Source organism: Hippocampus guttulatus, chromosome 7, assembly GCF_054856545.1.
Source record: "Hippocampus guttulatus isolate MCC_2025c chromosome 7, RoL_Hgut_1.0, whole genome shotgun sequence".
Taxonomy (NCBI): domain Eukaryota; kingdom Metazoa; phylum Chordata; class Actinopteri; order Syngnathiformes; family Syngnathidae; genus Hippocampus; species Hippocampus guttulatus.
In genome coordinates this window covers 22,011,761-22,028,924 of record NC_141267.1, presented here as the reverse complement: position 1 = coordinate 22,028,924, position 17,164 = coordinate 22,011,761, and the positions used below count along the sequence as shown (strand labels likewise).

The following is a 17,164-nucleotide window of genomic DNA, read 5'->3' as shown; positions in this document are numbered from 1 at the left end:
GAGTATCGATGAGTACTCAAGGAGTGAATAGTCGTACAGGTATCGGTCTGGGTCTGAAAAAAAGGGCGGTCTACTTGAAACCCTCAATGTGACTTTAGCCCTTGGCTTAAAAGCAGGACTTGAAACCCTAATTTGTAAGCACAACCCTTGTTTGAAACCTTCAAACTCATTTGAAACACTAATTTGAAAACCTCAATTGGAACCCAGACTGGAATCCTTCACCAATGTTTGGCAACCTCACCCTGACACGAGTCCCTAACCCTCGCTGTCCTGAAAACTCCAATCGTAAACTGATTCTTGGCACCCTATACCCCTTGACTTGACTCGATCGCTCTTACTTGTAACCCCGACCCGGACTTGAGGATTCCTTCCTTGTTTGAAAAAGCTAACCCCTGACAAGAAACCCTAACCCAAACTTGAACACTGGTTTTGAAAGCTCACTTAAAACCCTGATTTGAAACTGTTGGAATTTCGATACCCTAATGCTGGCTTGAGAGCCAAAGTCAAGTTCCAAAGTCTAACTTGGAGTGCGGCGAGGCTGTTATTGGAAGGTGCTTTCCTTGACTAAAAACAAAACAAAAAGTGAAGAGAAGTCCCGTCAGAAAGTCCCCGGCATTTTGTGCCGGGCTGGGCGACACGTGGCTGACGCCTCAAAGCCAAACAAGTTGGATCGAATCAATTTCAGTTTCAAACTTTTTTTTTTTTTCTTAAGCAAAGTTGAAATTCACTGGAAATGAAGAACCTTTGTTCTTGATTTTCTAGACTTTGCCGCAGTGTGGCTTTCAACCTTTTGAAGCAATCACCCTTCGGCTCGCTTCATGAAAGCCTAATTTGAAACTCAAAGCCTGATCAAAAAGATTAAATTGAAACCCTAATTTGAAACAGAAATGCTTGTTATAAAAAAAAAAATAAACCGCCAAATTGGTTGAAAACACTCTCAGTTGAAATACAAACTCATGACGTTAACACAGGTTCAAAACCCCAACTTGAAACCTTAACTATGGCTTGAAACCCCAATTTGAAACTCTAACCTTTCGGGGCTTGACACCTTATTTCGAAACCGTAACCCTTGTTTAAAAAATTAACCTGCTCTTAAAATTCTTAACTTGGAGCCCTGACAGTGGCTTGAAACCCAAATTGGAAACCATCTTTTGAAACGATGACCCCAGTTCAAAAGCCAAACTCCGACTTGAAAACTCAACTTGAACTAGAAGCCCGAATTTGAAACCCTACCTTCCCCTTGGCTGACCTTAATTTGAAACTCAAAATCCCAAACTTGAAAGCCGAACTTTCAACCCTTTTCTGAAAGCCAGGTGAGTTGTTAGAAGTGACCAAGACTCATTTACGAAAAAAAAAAAAAAAAAATCAACATAAACTTGTTTTTGCGGTGGTGTGTGTGGTTTTTCTTTTAAAGGTAATCTCTGCCTGGTGCAAACAAACGGCTTCTGCTTTCATGCCGCAAATCAAATGTAAAAATTTAAGTCCCTTCAATCTTAAACTTAAGCTGCCACCACTGTGCATAAGCTGCACTTTTTTTAAAACTCTTTTTAAATCCTGTTGCTGAGTTGAGCCAAATATTTGCATGCCTGTGATTAAGTGCGCGCAGTCACACACACACACACACACACACACGCGCGCACGCACACACGCGCGCACGCGACCACGCACACGTGCACACGCATGAATGTATTCACGTATTTTCCTCCAAGTGAAAGTTGGAAGTTGAGCAGCCTCCACACTCTTGGCATCCAAAGAGAAGTTTGTGACTTTCAGAAGGGGGGGGGGGGCAGGGGGGGGGATTTCCACATCACATTAAAATGTTAGGATTGTTAAAAAAAAAAAAAGTCTATAAAAATCTGTTGAACCCGAATCAAAAAGACTTTTTTTTCCCTGTTATTCTCTATTTTACAAAAGCTTTTGTCATGACCACATTTCACTTAAAAAAACGGTTTACAATTTTAAATGAAAAAAAAAGAAAATATATAACCGCTTGATTTAAAAATAACACTAAGACAAGGTTGCTAAAATTCATTTTGAAATTGCTCATTCACCCTCAAAATGGTAAACACACAAAGAGCTCACCGAAAGCACTGCAATGAATTCGCTAAGCACAGATAAGAAAAGAAAACAAAAAAAACCCCCACAAACAAAAAACAATTAATCGACAATGAATGAATATTGGGCGGCCCGGTAGTCCAGTGGTTAGCACGTCGGCTTCACAGTGCAGAGGTACCGGGTTCGATTCCAGCTCCGGCCTCCCTGTGTGGAGTTTGCATGTTCTCCCCGGGCCTGCGTGGGTTTTCTCCGGGTGCTCCGGTTTCCTCCCACATTCCAAAAACATGCATGGCAGGTTGATTGGACGCTCTAAATTGTCCCTAGGTGTGAGTGTGGGCGTGGATGGTTGTTCGTCTCTGTGTGCCCTGCGATTGGCTGGCAACTGATTCAGGGTGTCCCCCGCCTACTGCCCGAAGACGGCTGGGATAGGCTCCAGCACCCCCCGCGACCCTAGTGAGGATCAAGCGGTTCGGAAAATGGATGGATGGATGAATGAATATTAAAATATGTCGGTGATGATGATATGCAATTAATGAGGCAAAAATGTCGCAACTTGGCAACCACACACGCGCTGTGACTGCAACTAATCCCATTCTTTTGCTGTTTTGGGGCATGTTTACGGACACCTCTGAGCGCTCACTCGGCCAAACCGATGAAATGGGATTTCGTCAAGTCGGTGAACTGCTGAACTTTGAACTTGTTTGGTCCTCGACTCAAGTATTGCGCAACAAATATGCCTCCCGCCAAAGCCTCAAAACATGGAAAGCAGAAATACACGGAATGCGTGCGTGTATTAGGTGTGCGTGCAACATAGGGGGCTGTTTATTTTTTGGGGATGAGTAAGTGTGCATTTGTGCACATGTAGCGTCTGCTTGCCTCCATGTGTGTGTATGTGTGTGTGTGATCACAGCCATCCGAAGCATGTGTGGGCTGCTGAGCGGACGCGCCTAATCCCACTCCACTCTCAGTCTTTGCAAAAGCCTCCCACCCTCTCCGTCAATCTCCATTGTGGCTCAAATGTCGGCATTGCGCTTAAACAACCCCCAACCACAAGCGGGGGATTATTACTCCGTCTGTGCGTGCATGTGTGTGTGTGTGTGTGAGACTGACCGTTGCCGACGGCCTGTCCCTGTTCCAGTTCGCGCTCCGTCTCCACCGTGTATTCCTCCTGCGAGAAGCCTCTCACGCATGGCGAAGGCGGCCCGCCCAGGACCGCCACCTGCGTGCAGCAAAAGACAAATGTGCGATGAGGAACAGACACAAGGCCCCATTTGGAGTTCAACCAGCCAACCGATGATACAGCACCGCGACTAATAACCCAACCGGCTAACCAACAATGCAACTAACCCCCCCACCCACCCCCACCAGCCATCTTCCCAACCTATCAAACAACTCTACCCAAATAACAACGAAGGCGTGTTTAGCTTTTTCTTTGGCTTTATGTGTGTGTTTTTTGGGGGGTCGGGGGGGAATTAATGGAATCAGTGATGTCAGGAAATGGAAGCTTTTGCTAGACAGGAAGTAAGCAACAAACTCTAATGAAAGCCAAGCCTCCCTGTGGGAATAATAACCGCAGCGCACACAATTAATGAGGTCAGATCAGTGTGATGATCATTAGCGTGTCTCCTGTTGTTTTCAACATGGACCCTGGTGCCCCCCCCCCCCCCCCAGCCCCCAACAACACTGTCTGACATGCTTGCATGTAAAGCATCTGTTGCAGCTTGTTAACGGGTTAGCGTCTGTGGGGATGAGGGGGTTGCGATTAAGTAGGGGCCAAATTGGGGGGTGGGGGCAAAGTATGGCCACTGATTTGCTTCCACTTAACCCAAAAACTTGGATTTAGCCTAGCCGGATTATGTCAGCAGGAAGTCAGCTCACATATGGAGCAGCCAACAAACGTTGTACGACCAAGTCTGCTTCCCAAACTGAGCTTAGCTAAACTAAGCAAAGCTCAAAGCTAACGACAACCCAAGTCATTTGAGGTAATGATCATCTCGTATGAACCCACATGGCAGCCATTTTACGTTACCCACCACCACCACAAAGCTAATGGTTGTTAGCAGTGAAAGAAAAAACGACAGTAGCAAAGTGTGGCGATGACCGGTACAGATAGATTACTATCACGAGCAATAAGCTAGCAAATGGCCTTTCTTTCACTCGCAAAGCGCCTTTCCACTTACAAGGCACTCGAAACGCTTCGCACCGGCTTCTCACTCACTGACTGATGACGCAGCATCAGAGCAACTGGGGGTTCAGGGCCTTTGCTTATGAAGCACACTTTGACATGGTCACGAGGGGCAAGGATCCAACTCACAACCGCCGGGTTGGGAGACCACCACTCGACCCCTGAGCCAGAATATGTCAAAAATGGAAGCTAGAGCTTGTAAACTTGTACCGTACATACAACTGGTATCGATAGGAAGGACAGATCTAAGTTGTCAAGATAAATAGAACTGGTATAGCATCGACAGAACTACAAAACACTGCAACAACTACAAGACTTAGATCCATCCATCCATCCATTTTCCGAACCGCTTGATCCTCACTAGGGTCGCGGGGGGTGCTGGAGCCTATCCCAGCCATCTCCGGGCAGTAGGCGGGGGACACCCTGAATCAGTTGCCAGCCAATCGCAGGGCACACAGAGACGAACAACCATCCACGCCCACACTCACACCTAGGGACAATTTAGAGCGTCCAATCAGCCTGACATGCATGTTTTTGGAATGTGGGAGGAAACCGGAGCACCCGGAGAAAACCCACGCAGGCCCGGGGAGAACATGCAAACTCCACACAGGGAGGCCGGAGCTGGAATCGAACCCGGTACCTCTGCACTGTGAAGCCGACGTGCTAACCACTGGACTACCGGGCCGCCCCAAGACTTAGATATGCAGCTAAATAGAAGACATACAACTAGTATAGATAGAGAAAGTAAAAGAATGACTAAAAATATCAAAATAGAACGGATACGGATAGAACTAATCATGATACCCAGAACCAGCATATACAATATATACAGACAAACTGTAGCTTGAGCGAGTCTGATAGATAGAACTTGTAGAAATAGGACCAAGATGTCAAGACTCATAGTACTAGTCGAGAGAACTAGTAAATCTACCTCCATAGAAAATATAGGTACGACTTGTAAAGATGGATAGAATTAGTAAAGATGCTTCAAACTAGTAAGATTGGCTCGGTGTCTATCGGTCGAACTCGTCAAGATAGAACAAGCATCGATTGCGGTATTATTATACTCGAGACAAAACAAATATACTGTGGATTAACTAGTATAGATAAAACTAAATAAAGCCAGAACTAGTCCAGCTAGAGATCTAGCTGGACAGAAGCAGTCAGCATACCTACTCGAACTCGTCAACACAAAACAATCGAGGAAACAGATCGAAATAGTAAAAAAATAGTGATCGAGACAAATAGAACTAGGTAGCGCTAGTTCGGAAAGAACGTGTATAGCTCAGTCGAATTTGTACAGTATAGACCTTGTCTAGTTGCAACGAATGTAGAGCGGATGGATGGACATCAATCAGTATTAGAAAGAGAGAACAAGTAAACAAGTACAACTCAAAACTAGTCGACAGATTTTAACACGAATCATTGTGTGTGCTTGTGTTCTTCAGTGTGTGTTGCTTTCACCCCCCCCCCCCCCCCCCCCCAGCCGCCTCTGTGCAAAGGATGAATAGATGGGATGTCAAAAAATGAATGACGGGATCACCCGGGTAACATCAACATCGTCGCGATCTGCTCCAAGATCAGCAGCGAGCACTCCGACGCCAACGATTCTCGATCACAATGAGCCGATCTCAGATCAGTCACCAGCCTCATCATCCCCAGCATACTGTAGAGCGCTACAATGAGAGCATCTCTGTCGTGTGCTGCAGCCGGGTGGGCTCGATGATGGTGAGATAGGGGGGGGGGGGGGGGGGGACTCTCGCAATGAGTGTGCGCCGGCGTGTGTGCGTGTACCTGCAACGGGGCCGCCATGAGCGTCCAAAAGATCCACACTGGCCGCATGACGTGCTCGTTTCTCGGGATCCTGAATCCCTCCAGCCGCCCGCCTCGCCTGAACTGTGAGCCTCTGCGCTCAGCTGACGAGCCAGACCCCCACCGAGCTCCCACCGCCCGCCTCTTTCTTCTCTTTTGCCTCCGCCTTCTTTTCCTCCTCCTCCACCTCCGTAACCCCGCCTAAATGCCTCTCTAACGCCCCCTACTGGTCAACACAAACACGGCAGGCATTCTTGCACAGCTACTGTGCTCTCTTTCATCCCAGATGATTTGCAGATTGTGATATTTCTTTTCTGGTAACAGTTTTAAGCATTAAATTCTGTTTATTAAAGTAGAGAAGGAACCAACTCCAGTCATATGTGGCTACTAGCTTTCTAGCCAGGATATTGTTTTGTGGTTTTTGTTATTGTAAAGTGTCCTTGGGTGTCTTGAAAGGTGCTTATAAATAAAATGTATTATTATTATTATTATTATTATATGTCATAAAATCAGACGACAGAGGTGAATTTTGAATTATACTGTAATAGTGAGAATTGTGTTACAAGGAATGTGTCGGTCATGTCAACTGGACTGAGTGATTTTTGTATATCTTCAATTGGTTATTTAAATGCGTTTTTTTTTTAGTCATTAGTTTTACACTGTACCAAGAATTGAGTGAGAAGCATACATTTGCAAAACAAAAACAAAACAACAAAATTATTTGATTGGATTCTAAATATTAATTAATTATTGATTTTTTTTGCTTCGTAAAAAATGCAAATGGGAGTACGGACAGAATTATTACATATAATGCTACTTTAGGTAATCTAGATGAAAATAATTACTGAATAGTACAGATGGATACAATTACAGTCATGCAGATAGATTCAGGTAAGCAGAACTAGCAGCAGGCTACTGAAATTCAGCAAGTATATGGAATTTCCAAGTTTTCACAAATGCGTCATTTAGTTGAGATGAATTCCTCTTGGGTGGCTAATCGATCCTGTAGCACATTCCAAACAACTCGCTTCTTGTAACGGATTGCAACATGCATTGTAGATTGGATCAAATTCTGTCGCATTGTGGCACCGTGTAGTCTAGTGAAGCACATTGTAGCGCACTGTAAGCACGTCGTTGAAGAACGCCTCCCGCACGCAAAACCCAAAGACTTTTCAAATCAAAATCGCACACACTGTGGCAGAATTGAACTGCGGAGGCGGATGAAATGCAAAAAGTTTCCTGTAAAGATCACAGAGGTGAAGGAGACGTTCTCATGGCAACTTGAAAAGAAAATCAACAAATAAACAAACACAAAAAATCTATAACAAGCTTTGAGCTACATCACAGCAGATCTTGGCACTCTCCAGAGAGTTGAATTAGCCGGGGGGGGGGGGGGGGGGGCAGGCAATATCCCAGACACCTTTTTCAAAACATCCCCCGATACGGCGCCACAGTTTGACCCTGGCGCAGACAATTTCAACTTGGATTACTTTCTATGTATATTTGAATCGGAACAATCGTTAAAAAAAAATAAAAAAAATATCTTTCAATATGACCAGTGCTTGACATCTTTTTGCACTTGTATAACAGTTAAAGTGCTGCGGGTGCACTTTTCAAAGGAGACGTGCATGATGATTGAGGATGTGGGAAAAGCTGCGGGAGATTCTGGCTGCTTCAAAAAAAAAAAAAAAAAAGATGAAATAGAATGTCGGATTTGGGACGCGGCGACGAAACACAAAGAACGGCTTTGAAAGTGTGACGAGAGGAGGAAGAAGAAGAAGAGGAGGAGGAGGAGGAGGAGGAGGAGGAAGACGGCGATGGTGATGCTGTGATTTGGCTCACGTGAACGCTGGATGGGGATTTGGACGAAAAGAAAGGAAAAAAATTGGCCCGTTGCATCAATAAAGCTGTGAAAAAGGTGTGTGTGCAATTTTGTCAGTGTTTGTGGTGTCTCGTCATCCTCTTGCGTGTGTGTATGTGTGTGTGAACCCCCCCCCCCTCCCCGTGTCCATCCATACCTCCCCGCCCTTATCGTTTTTTCCATTCTTCCACCTCGCTGTCGTTCCTTTTTCTTCAGTAATCTTTTCTCTCCCAGATTTTTGCGTTTGCCCGCAGGCGTTTTCCTCTTCACCCCCCCCCCCCCCCGCCACCCCACTCGCTGGCTCACTCCTCACACAAACTCGCAAACATGCCACACGCAGTCACAACGGACCCAACGGCGGTCACAGCCGACACTTGGCGTGCACCAAGCACGGGCCCCGCTCAGGTTCGTTTGTCTCTGAAAATGTGGTTACGGTATGTCTTGCGTCCGCAACGGAAGGAGCGGCACAATGTCAAGAGAATAGAAGCAGAAACGTGTGCGAAGGCGGACCGGTGAGGGGTGCGACTCATCGAATAGTTTCCTCTCGTCCGTGCGTGGCTCGGGTTCCCTTCCTTCCTCGGCATTCATGTTTGATGCTCGGGTTTGTGCGCGGCTCGCTCGTCTGTCTCCTTGATTACGCCGCGCTCTCCTCACCGCTTCACCACTGTCGACTCCAATTACACCACGAGGCCCGCCTAATGCGTGCGCGTGCACGCGCGTGTGCACTGCGTGCGAGTCTGCTGATGCGGGGACTGGAGGCCGTTTGATCAGGTCCCGGTTTTTTTTCTCTCCGTTTTTTACGACCTCAAAAGACACTTTAAGACATACGATGGTCTCCAAACGTACACGGTTACAAACATGGGACACGATTATATCCAATGAGAGAACAAAGAACAACTAAAGTCCAAAAAACGAAATGCCGGTCAAGAAAAACACGGCAGCAACCAGGTTGAGAAGCGCGACGAGAACCGATAGGTTGTCGTTTCAGACCTCAGTCTGAAACAATGAAGCTGATCAATGAATGTGATCATTATCACGCTTCACGCGTGCCAGCACGTGCACACGCAAGTGGGTTGTGGTGCAGCAAAGTGGGCCAGCTTGACACCCCGCCACCCCCTCCCACACTCGTCATGTAAAAATAATAAATACATCTACGATATGATAAAAGTTGGAAAAAAAAAAAAAAAAAAAAGAAGCGATGTGAAATAGAAGTCCGCTTACTTATTTAGAGCCGAGTGACTATGTGGGACGTCAAAGTGGGACACATTCAGCTTTCATCATTCGGCAGCAAACTGCACTGCAAAATCGAATACGTCACATTTGGAAAAAAAAAAAAAATCGTTCGACCGGGGATGAAGACGAGGAAGCCATTTAGTAGACATTTGATTAGGCCTGCCTCAACAATGCGTACGCCGCGTTTACTATTTTCCCAGCCATCTTGAACACATCATCAGGAGACTTTCCTTATTGACCCGCCAATTCAATAACGTACCGAGTAAATGTTACTGATGAACGGACGAGTCGATTGACAAACCGACGAGCTGACTGGTGACGAGCGTTGAGCCGTTCGGAAAAACGGCCAGACAGCAAGCGAAGAGGATGGCGATGTCGTGTTTTGATTTTTATCCCCCACCCCCTTCAACTGGTTGCGCCGTTAGTCACCGTGACGACTTTGCCCTCCCGACTGCGGCGGACATCTTTTATCCCCCTGCGTCTCGGCTCCCGTCTCATCCATCATGGCGGCCGGCAAGCCAGCAAAATGAACGACTGCGCGTGAATCAAAGTTTTCCGACAGGGGATCACATTTGTTCATAAAAAAAAAAAAATACATCATCCCTCACGTGGAAAGTGTCTTTGTTTTTGTTGTTTTTCATCTGTCAAAAGAGATGCCGTGCGGATGCACGCTCACATCCATTCCAGACCCTCCATCTTGGAATACAGTCAACTCTCACTCAACAAAAATAGGCAGACGGCCGCAAAAGAGCTGCCTTTGCTGGTCTATAGTTTTAGTTATGTTCTAGAGCAAAATTTGCAAATCAGGTTTGCAAGCGTTTGGGGCGGCAGAGGGAAAGAAGAGACTGAAGGAGCGAGTGGGGGTGAGGCAGCAGATTGAAGCCACGCACACACGCCAACTCGTCTTATAATTAAAAGGCGCCGGCTGCCAAGTCGTCAACGACTGGCGCCTCGTCCCAATCCGGTCCTTCATCTTCCCCGAGTGATTCCTTCTTCCGGATCGCGCTCACTTCAGGAATCACAAGCATCTGTGATAGGATGTTCGAACGGAATGATTTGCCTGACGATTGGCAGATATGAACCGGGTGGGTGTCGCGAACAATGGGGTGTTATGACCTGGATGGGTATGAGCTTAATGGATACGAATTTTCTGCTTAGGAAGTGGACGGGGAGAATGTGATCAGGTATGAATTTGGTGGCTACGCGCTGGGCAGGTATGAAATGGACAAAAGCAACAACGCAAAGAACGAGAAAAATGGAAATTGCTTGTCAACTCAAAGGACAAGAGACCTCAAAATATGATGATGACAAACCGAGAATACATAACGAGAGATACTCACAAGAAAAGTACGATGATGATTTAACGTGGCGGAAAGCTATGCGGCAAGATGTCAAGAACTCCTAGAAAATGAAGCACTTGGAGACAGAGTTACTAATAATCTGACAGCCGGGTGTCGGCTGGGTTTATAAAGGCAGCTGGATAACGAGGCAGTTTAGCGACAGGTGCGGCTCTGGAGGGGAACGCCCTCCGAACCTGCCAGACACTGAAAAAAACAAATAGGACAGGATCATGACAAATTTGGACCTTTTGGTCCCCACAGTGGCAGGCGGGTATGACGTGTGTGAATAGTTTGCATTTGGATTTTGGGTTGTTTTCATCTAAAGAAGAAATGGGGTGAGATTTAATACTTTTTGGGTATTTACTTATCTTCTGCTACCTGAACATTGGTCTTTTTTTTGTGGTCATACACGAACTTTCAGTTATGTATATGCTAATCCTCTCACTTTTCCTTATGAAATACATTTGCCTGATAATAGTACAAACTGGGCGGGTATGAACTTGGCCGATGTTAACTCGATGGGGTTTCAATTGGTCGGGTATGAAGCGGATGGAAAAAGAGCAGGGAGCCCCACGGATGGGACAGATGGCGGCAGCGTTCGGGGCCAACAGGATCTATTTATACGCACTCGCTCTCTGCTGTGGCCGAGTGGAAGAATGCACTCAAGTTAAAGATTGATTAACAAACGCTGAGTGGATCCCAGGATGAAGTTGTTCACGTCAAAGTGACACAAATGACAAATGACGGCAGCTGTGGCATTAAAGGTGCTGGCGCCGACTGGCGAAGGGGCAGCCGTCTATGGCCTGTAGGTGGGGATAGTGAACACTTCACACACAATCGCCAAAAACTGAAAAAGAAATTTGTCAACCTGCATCTGTTCTGGTGAGGTTTTGCATCGCAGAGAGGGGGGGAGAGGGGGGGGGGGAACAGAAACATACACCTTTGTGCTAATACTCCCCTGTACACAAGGCAATGAGAGCGCTACTGCCACCTACTGTTGTGGATGTGAAATTTCACTTTATTCTCGTAGAGCAGAAAAAAGCAGCTCCCCTGGGGTCACATGCACGCCCCATTGCGGGTAGGCTGCCCGACTATTTGGGAAGGACTGCTGTAACAATGACAGAGTTCGATTTTTATTGTATATTTATTATTTAGTATTGACAAAGTTCGTTTGTTTTATTTTTTCTCTCAGATGACAGCATTATGCTCGGAAAATAGAGGATTCATAATTTTACAAGCTGGCCAAATGAATTGGAATTCTTTTCGTTAAGGGTCCGACCATGTAATGGTGGTCATGAAAACATTCCGTTGGAAGGCGATGTCACTTTGCTTGTCGAGCATTTGGAGTGACAGCAGCAGAGTGACACGTTGTGAAGTCGACATGAAAAGCTGCTTTGTGCTTTTTGACGCCGCTCGACAGCTTCCACTTTCATATGCTAATGATGAGCCGAAATGACTCACTGCAAGGACGCGGAGAGAAAATGAAAAAAAAAAAAATTCAGTTGAGGAACAGGGGAAAAAAAAAATTGCATTTGAATAAGAAATAGATAATAATGTAAGCTGCATCGTTGAGTCAGCAGGAACTCCGCGAAGGCTTTATATTTGGACTTCATTTGGTCCAATTAAAATCCTGCAATTAAGTGCTGCAATTTGCTGGCGGCCGGTTGTGGGTGTACCCCCGCCGACTGCCTGATGGCAGCTGGGATCGGTTCCTGCAAGCCTGCGACTCTCGTGCGGTAAAGCAGTTTGGATAATGGAAAAGATATTAAGTGCTAATTTTCTTTGAGGTGCGAGCGTGGTCACGGGAACACGTTAAACTCGGATCTCAAGGGAGGGGGCGGGGGCAGAAAAAAAATACTTGGGCCGTGACTTCTGGACTTTGTCTTGCAACATATGTAGATTCTCAATTAATATGATACAAAATTGGATACATAGAGAAAAATGTGCATTCTTTTGTCCCAAAAAATTATAATCTAAGGAGAAAAATTTTCCCCAGATAAAAACTCCCATTATTCCAAGAAAAAAAAAATTCAATTGTCTAAACGCAAGCTATATTTTGAAAGAAAAAATTTGCAAATGCATCGAGTACAAAACGGCGTTCAAAGGAGCTCAGCAGTCAACGGATGACTGTTAATTCCGTTTAGCATCTTTTTTTTTTTCCCCCTCCCAGAGGGCGGCAAAGATCAAACATGCTTGTGTCATCGACATGACACTTCAAAGCGGCAAACAATCACGCACGTCGCTACTCTTACAAGTCCGTGTGTGCGGGCGCACGGCTGTGCTTTGCCTCCTCCAATATTTGCGTGGCGACGCAACAGCGAGCTGGCAGGCCGACGGAAGCTCAAACATCCTTCTGCCGTCAAGAAGCACGCCAACTGAGCTCACGTGCGGCTTTTCGACTCACTTCAAAGTGCACGCACACGCACACGCACACACGCGCGCGTGCGCTCGCACAAGCACAGAAAGCAAGTTCAGGCAACGCTGTGTGAAAGGTACCACACGAATCGCTTGCTCGTCCTCACCACTGCAATGGCATCTGGATTTTGGCCTGTTTTACGGCTGCTTCCCTCACCCCCCGCTCGCCTCAGATTTTTGTGAATTTTACGCATGTTAGGCATTTTTTTGAAGTGACGCACAGTCGATTGGTTGTATAGTTGTTGGGTGGTAGTTTTATCCAGTATTTCCTTTTTTTAGGTGGGTAATTGTGTAATTGGCAAAATGGTTAGTTGGTTGTGTCGTTAGTTGTGTTGTTTTTTTTTTTAAATGGTTTGCACGGGTGCGTTGTCGTTGGTGGGTTTTGTAAGTTGGGTAACCAAGTTGGGTAATTAGGGTAGTTGGCTGGTGTTTGGGTGTGTGAGCGGTCAGCTGTGTAGTTGTGTATTTTCGGCGATGTCGTGGGTGCGATCGTTTAATTGGTGAAATGGTTCGTTGGTAAGTTCCACACGCACGGCCACCTGCACCCCGTCTCATTTGCATACTTCATGCTTTTTAGAGACGATTGCACCTTCAAGTGAGCCTCTCGCATGCGCTTTCCCAAGTCCCCGCGGCGGTTTCACGGCGAGAGGCGCGGGATGGCGTGGATGAGAAGGAAAGCCGAGCTGTCGGCAGTAATTGATGCGTTTGAGGATAGTTTGGCGGGGGGGGGGGGGGGCAAAAGCCAGGCAGCGACGGAGGGGCGCTAAATCGCAGGACGCACCGCTGCGGGCATTTCCGTCTTGACTCTTTCATCAGCAGAGATGACGTCACTTTGTACAATTCAACTCAGAGTGGAACATGAGCAGTACAGACAGAATGTGTGGATGGCCATTTGTTTATTACCAGCAGAAGTGTCGCATTTTCGTGCAGAATTTTTCATTGGAATAAAAGCACCTGTGGCGAGAGGGCAAGTTGCGGCGGGGTTTTGACTTTCTGGACCTGAATTTGCCAAATCTGCAATTTTGTTCGCTCATGCATTTGCCAGATAGTGTGGTTGTGACGAGGCAGTTATAGTTAGTTTGTCGGCCGGTTGGTTCATCTGCAGGTGGAACGTTTTGTGAGTAGGCCAGTAGGACCGTGGGTTGGCGAAATGGCAAGTTCGTTGGAATCTGTTTTTTTGCCGGTTAGTCGAGTGGTTATTTAGGTCATTGTAAGTTGGTTGGTTAGTGGGTTGGATGATTGACTGGATGGTTGGTTAGCTGATAGGCAGTTCGGTTAGTTTTCTGGTCTATAGGCAAGTTAGGAGGATGTTTTGGGTTTGTTGGTTTATTCGTTGACAGGCTAATTGGTGAGTTGCTAGGTTGCCGAGATGATTTTCTGGGCTATTGGGTTAGTTATCAGGCAGGTTTCGTTAGGTTGCTGGTTGGCTCCCGGTTACTTGGCTGTATGGTCGACCGGCTGTTTTGTTGATTGATTGATTGGTCAGTTAGTTGGGTGATCCACTGGTTAGTTGGCTACTTAAGTGGCTCATTCGTTGACTGGATAATTAAGTAAAATGTTTCTTGCGAGGAATTCTTTGAAGTGCTACAAATGCAAAACTGGTAAGAATTCATGAGAGCTAAAAAAAAAAAATCTCATTATCACGGTCTTGTTATCACCGTCTTATCACCTCCACGATGTGAACAGGGTTTTTTTTTTCTCCTTTCGAACAGCCAGCATGTTGCGTTATGGCGACCTGCCGATTAAAACTTTAATAATGGTAACGCGGCTTTTTCCACTGAGTGACAGTCATTTTGAAACGGGGGATTCAGCATGCGGGTTGCCAAGGCGACCGCGCTCCAAGTGAGAATTAATTAAAGAGAAACTGTGTTGTCAAACTTTCTCAGCGACTAAATTTAGGCTGCAAAGGGCTCATATGCGAACGTCTGAAGGGTTTTCATATTTTCAGGAGCACGCTACCTGGAAGTTTCATTCGTTACCGTGGAGACCAGTGGTGGTGTTCAATGGACGGGAAAGGACGCGCGCGCGCGGGTGTGTGTGTGTGTGTGTGTGTGTGCGCGCGCGCGCGTGCTACCTGGCTGTGAATCAGTATCAAGACGGGGTTCATTAAAGTTTGTTCCTCTGGAGGAGACTTGACTTGTACGTCTGCTACAAAATTCTGTAAAAAGAGCAATGATAATGATGATGACGATGATGATGATAATGACGACCAATTAGTCCTTTTCAGCCTGCTCTTGCCAGCACTTGGAGTTTGACTGAAGGCAGGCTGGTGTAATGCGGTAATGAGTGTGCGTCCAGTGATGTCACCGTGGCAACACGGCTCCTTGCGGTCAAATGTTGGAGGTCCAAAGTCTGCACACACTCACACACACACAGTCTTCTGTGTATACTGTTGATAGGATCAATTCACACGTAGAACGTCGTCAAGACAAGGATGGCGATGACGATGATTTTATTTCAAACAAACCCTAATTTGAAATACTAACTGTAGTTAAAAATGTCAGTCTCGTGTTTTTTCCTTGGGAGGGTCGTCTCGAACGGTGACAGGAGTGACCAGCAATTTATTTTATTTGATTTTTTACTTTTTTTTTTTTTTTTTTTGATGCGTGTTTGAGGACGGCGCTTAAATGAATAATTGAGAGCCCGTTCTCTTGTCAGTGCGTCACAGGGCATCTTTGATTCAAACACTCCGGGACACCGTTGTTTCTCCGAACATCCTCACACTCTCCTCCCGTCACTTCAACTTTTCAAATCGGGAAACATCTCTTCCGCGGTGATAATGAGAAGAGGAAAGCTTCTTCAGGAAGACACCGTCAAACCGGGACGCTTGACAAAGAGACCACCAGCGCAACAACAACAACAAGAGAAACGACAGCACCACCAACCACAATAACAACAAACTTCAACACCGACAACAATAAACACTAAAAACAGCAAGAACAGGGAATCAGACGGTGATGTCGTTATGCACCATTTCATCAGCGATTACGCCACAAAACGTGATTGAGAGTGTCCCCCCCCCCCTCCCCCCATGTGATAGGTGAACTCGCGCACTTCTTTGCTTTTTCTTTCATCTCTGATCCTGCGCGCTCATGTTTCATTTCCATCGGAAGCCCTGGAGTTGATTTGTCTTCCTTCCAGACAAACGGAAAACAAACAAACAGACAGCCCGGCATTTGGTTTGGTTTCCTCTTCCGCCGCTGATGCGTTGGCGGAGTAAACAAGAGGCCTTAATGAAATCTTTCATCAGCAGCTGACTGGCCGCTGGGGACCGCCGCCGACTAATGCGCCAATTCATTATGAAAATGACTTAGGAGACGCTGCTTCCGGGCGGCGGCGGCCATTACGCCCCCCCCCCCGCCCCCTACCCCCACCCCCGCGCTGATTGCATTATGGCGGCGAAATAAGCGAGCCGCGGCGCGAGCGAATGAGATGTTGCGGATCAGCTGATGATGTCAACCCAAATGACACAACACAAGAAATATTCGAGACGAGACAAGAGCGGTGCGTCAAATGTATTCATCCTCAGGCGCTGGTCTTGTCTCGGACCCCCGCGGGATGACAGTGAACCGGGATTATGGTGGTTTGACTTTTAAGTGATCATTTTGTAATTGTTTTGACAGTGTCCAGGCAAATCCGAGAGTTGGAGTACAACGTTGTGCTGCAACATTGAGATGGATAGGAAAGGCGTGACGTAGACCTTTATGGAGCAAGTACTGATTTTGTGTCATTAAAACAATGGCTCACATTTTTTTTTTTTTTCATGAGTACATTTGTGATTTTTCGGTACCACTTATCCTCACGACAGCAAATGAGTTAAACGTTTTTGCTCGCGTCCCATTTTCTTTCTCTGGGCGTCGTTCTGGCTCCAAAGAAAGCGATCAAGGCAACGGACGCGTCTCAAAGAACTAAAAGGGATTTTATTTTTTCTTGTTAGTTTTTTTTCCTTTTTTTTCTGGCACACGTTATAAAAGAGAGAGTTTAAATCCCCCGCGCTCCTTCCTTATTGAGTTCTGCTGGTTGTAGGTTACATTAATGTTGGAAAAACTTTTTTTTCTTTTGATGTAACAAAAAGCCGCCTTTTCATATCCGCTGTGTACCGTATTATCTATGCGCATATTTGACGAGCATGCAAATAAAAAATGACTGAGGCTGCCAAAGGGGGGTGGGGGGGGGGGTTGCCGTTTGAGCTCAGAAAAAAGTACTGCACTAGTTGATCATGATTTTTAGCCAGGTTTTTTGTTTCGAGCTGACTGGAGCTCT

At 46.2% G+C, this 17,164-nt stretch overlaps 1 protein-coding gene across 2 annotated transcripts in view; it reads right to left on the bottom strand.

Annotated features, from left to right (window-relative positions):
• The window catches only part of LOC147203088 (cadherin-2-like), a 53,587-nt gene that overhangs the window by 29,808 nt on the left and 6,615 nt on the right, over positions 1-17,164 (bottom strand). Inside the window, exons 1-2 of one of the 2 annotated variants that reach the window (XM_086116265.1) lie at positions 6,035-6,175; positions 3,166-3,274 (exon numbers count right to left, since the gene is read on the bottom strand). In XM_086116265.1, coding sequence (XP_085972391.1) covers positions 3,166-3,274; positions 6,035-6,082 — 157 coding nt within the window. In that variant the 5' untranslated portion in view covers positions 6,083-6,175. Of the gene's footprint in view, positions 1-3,165; positions 3,275-6,034; positions 6,176-17,164 lie in introns of those variants that run through there. The other variant, XM_086116264.1, reaches the window with a different exon arrangement.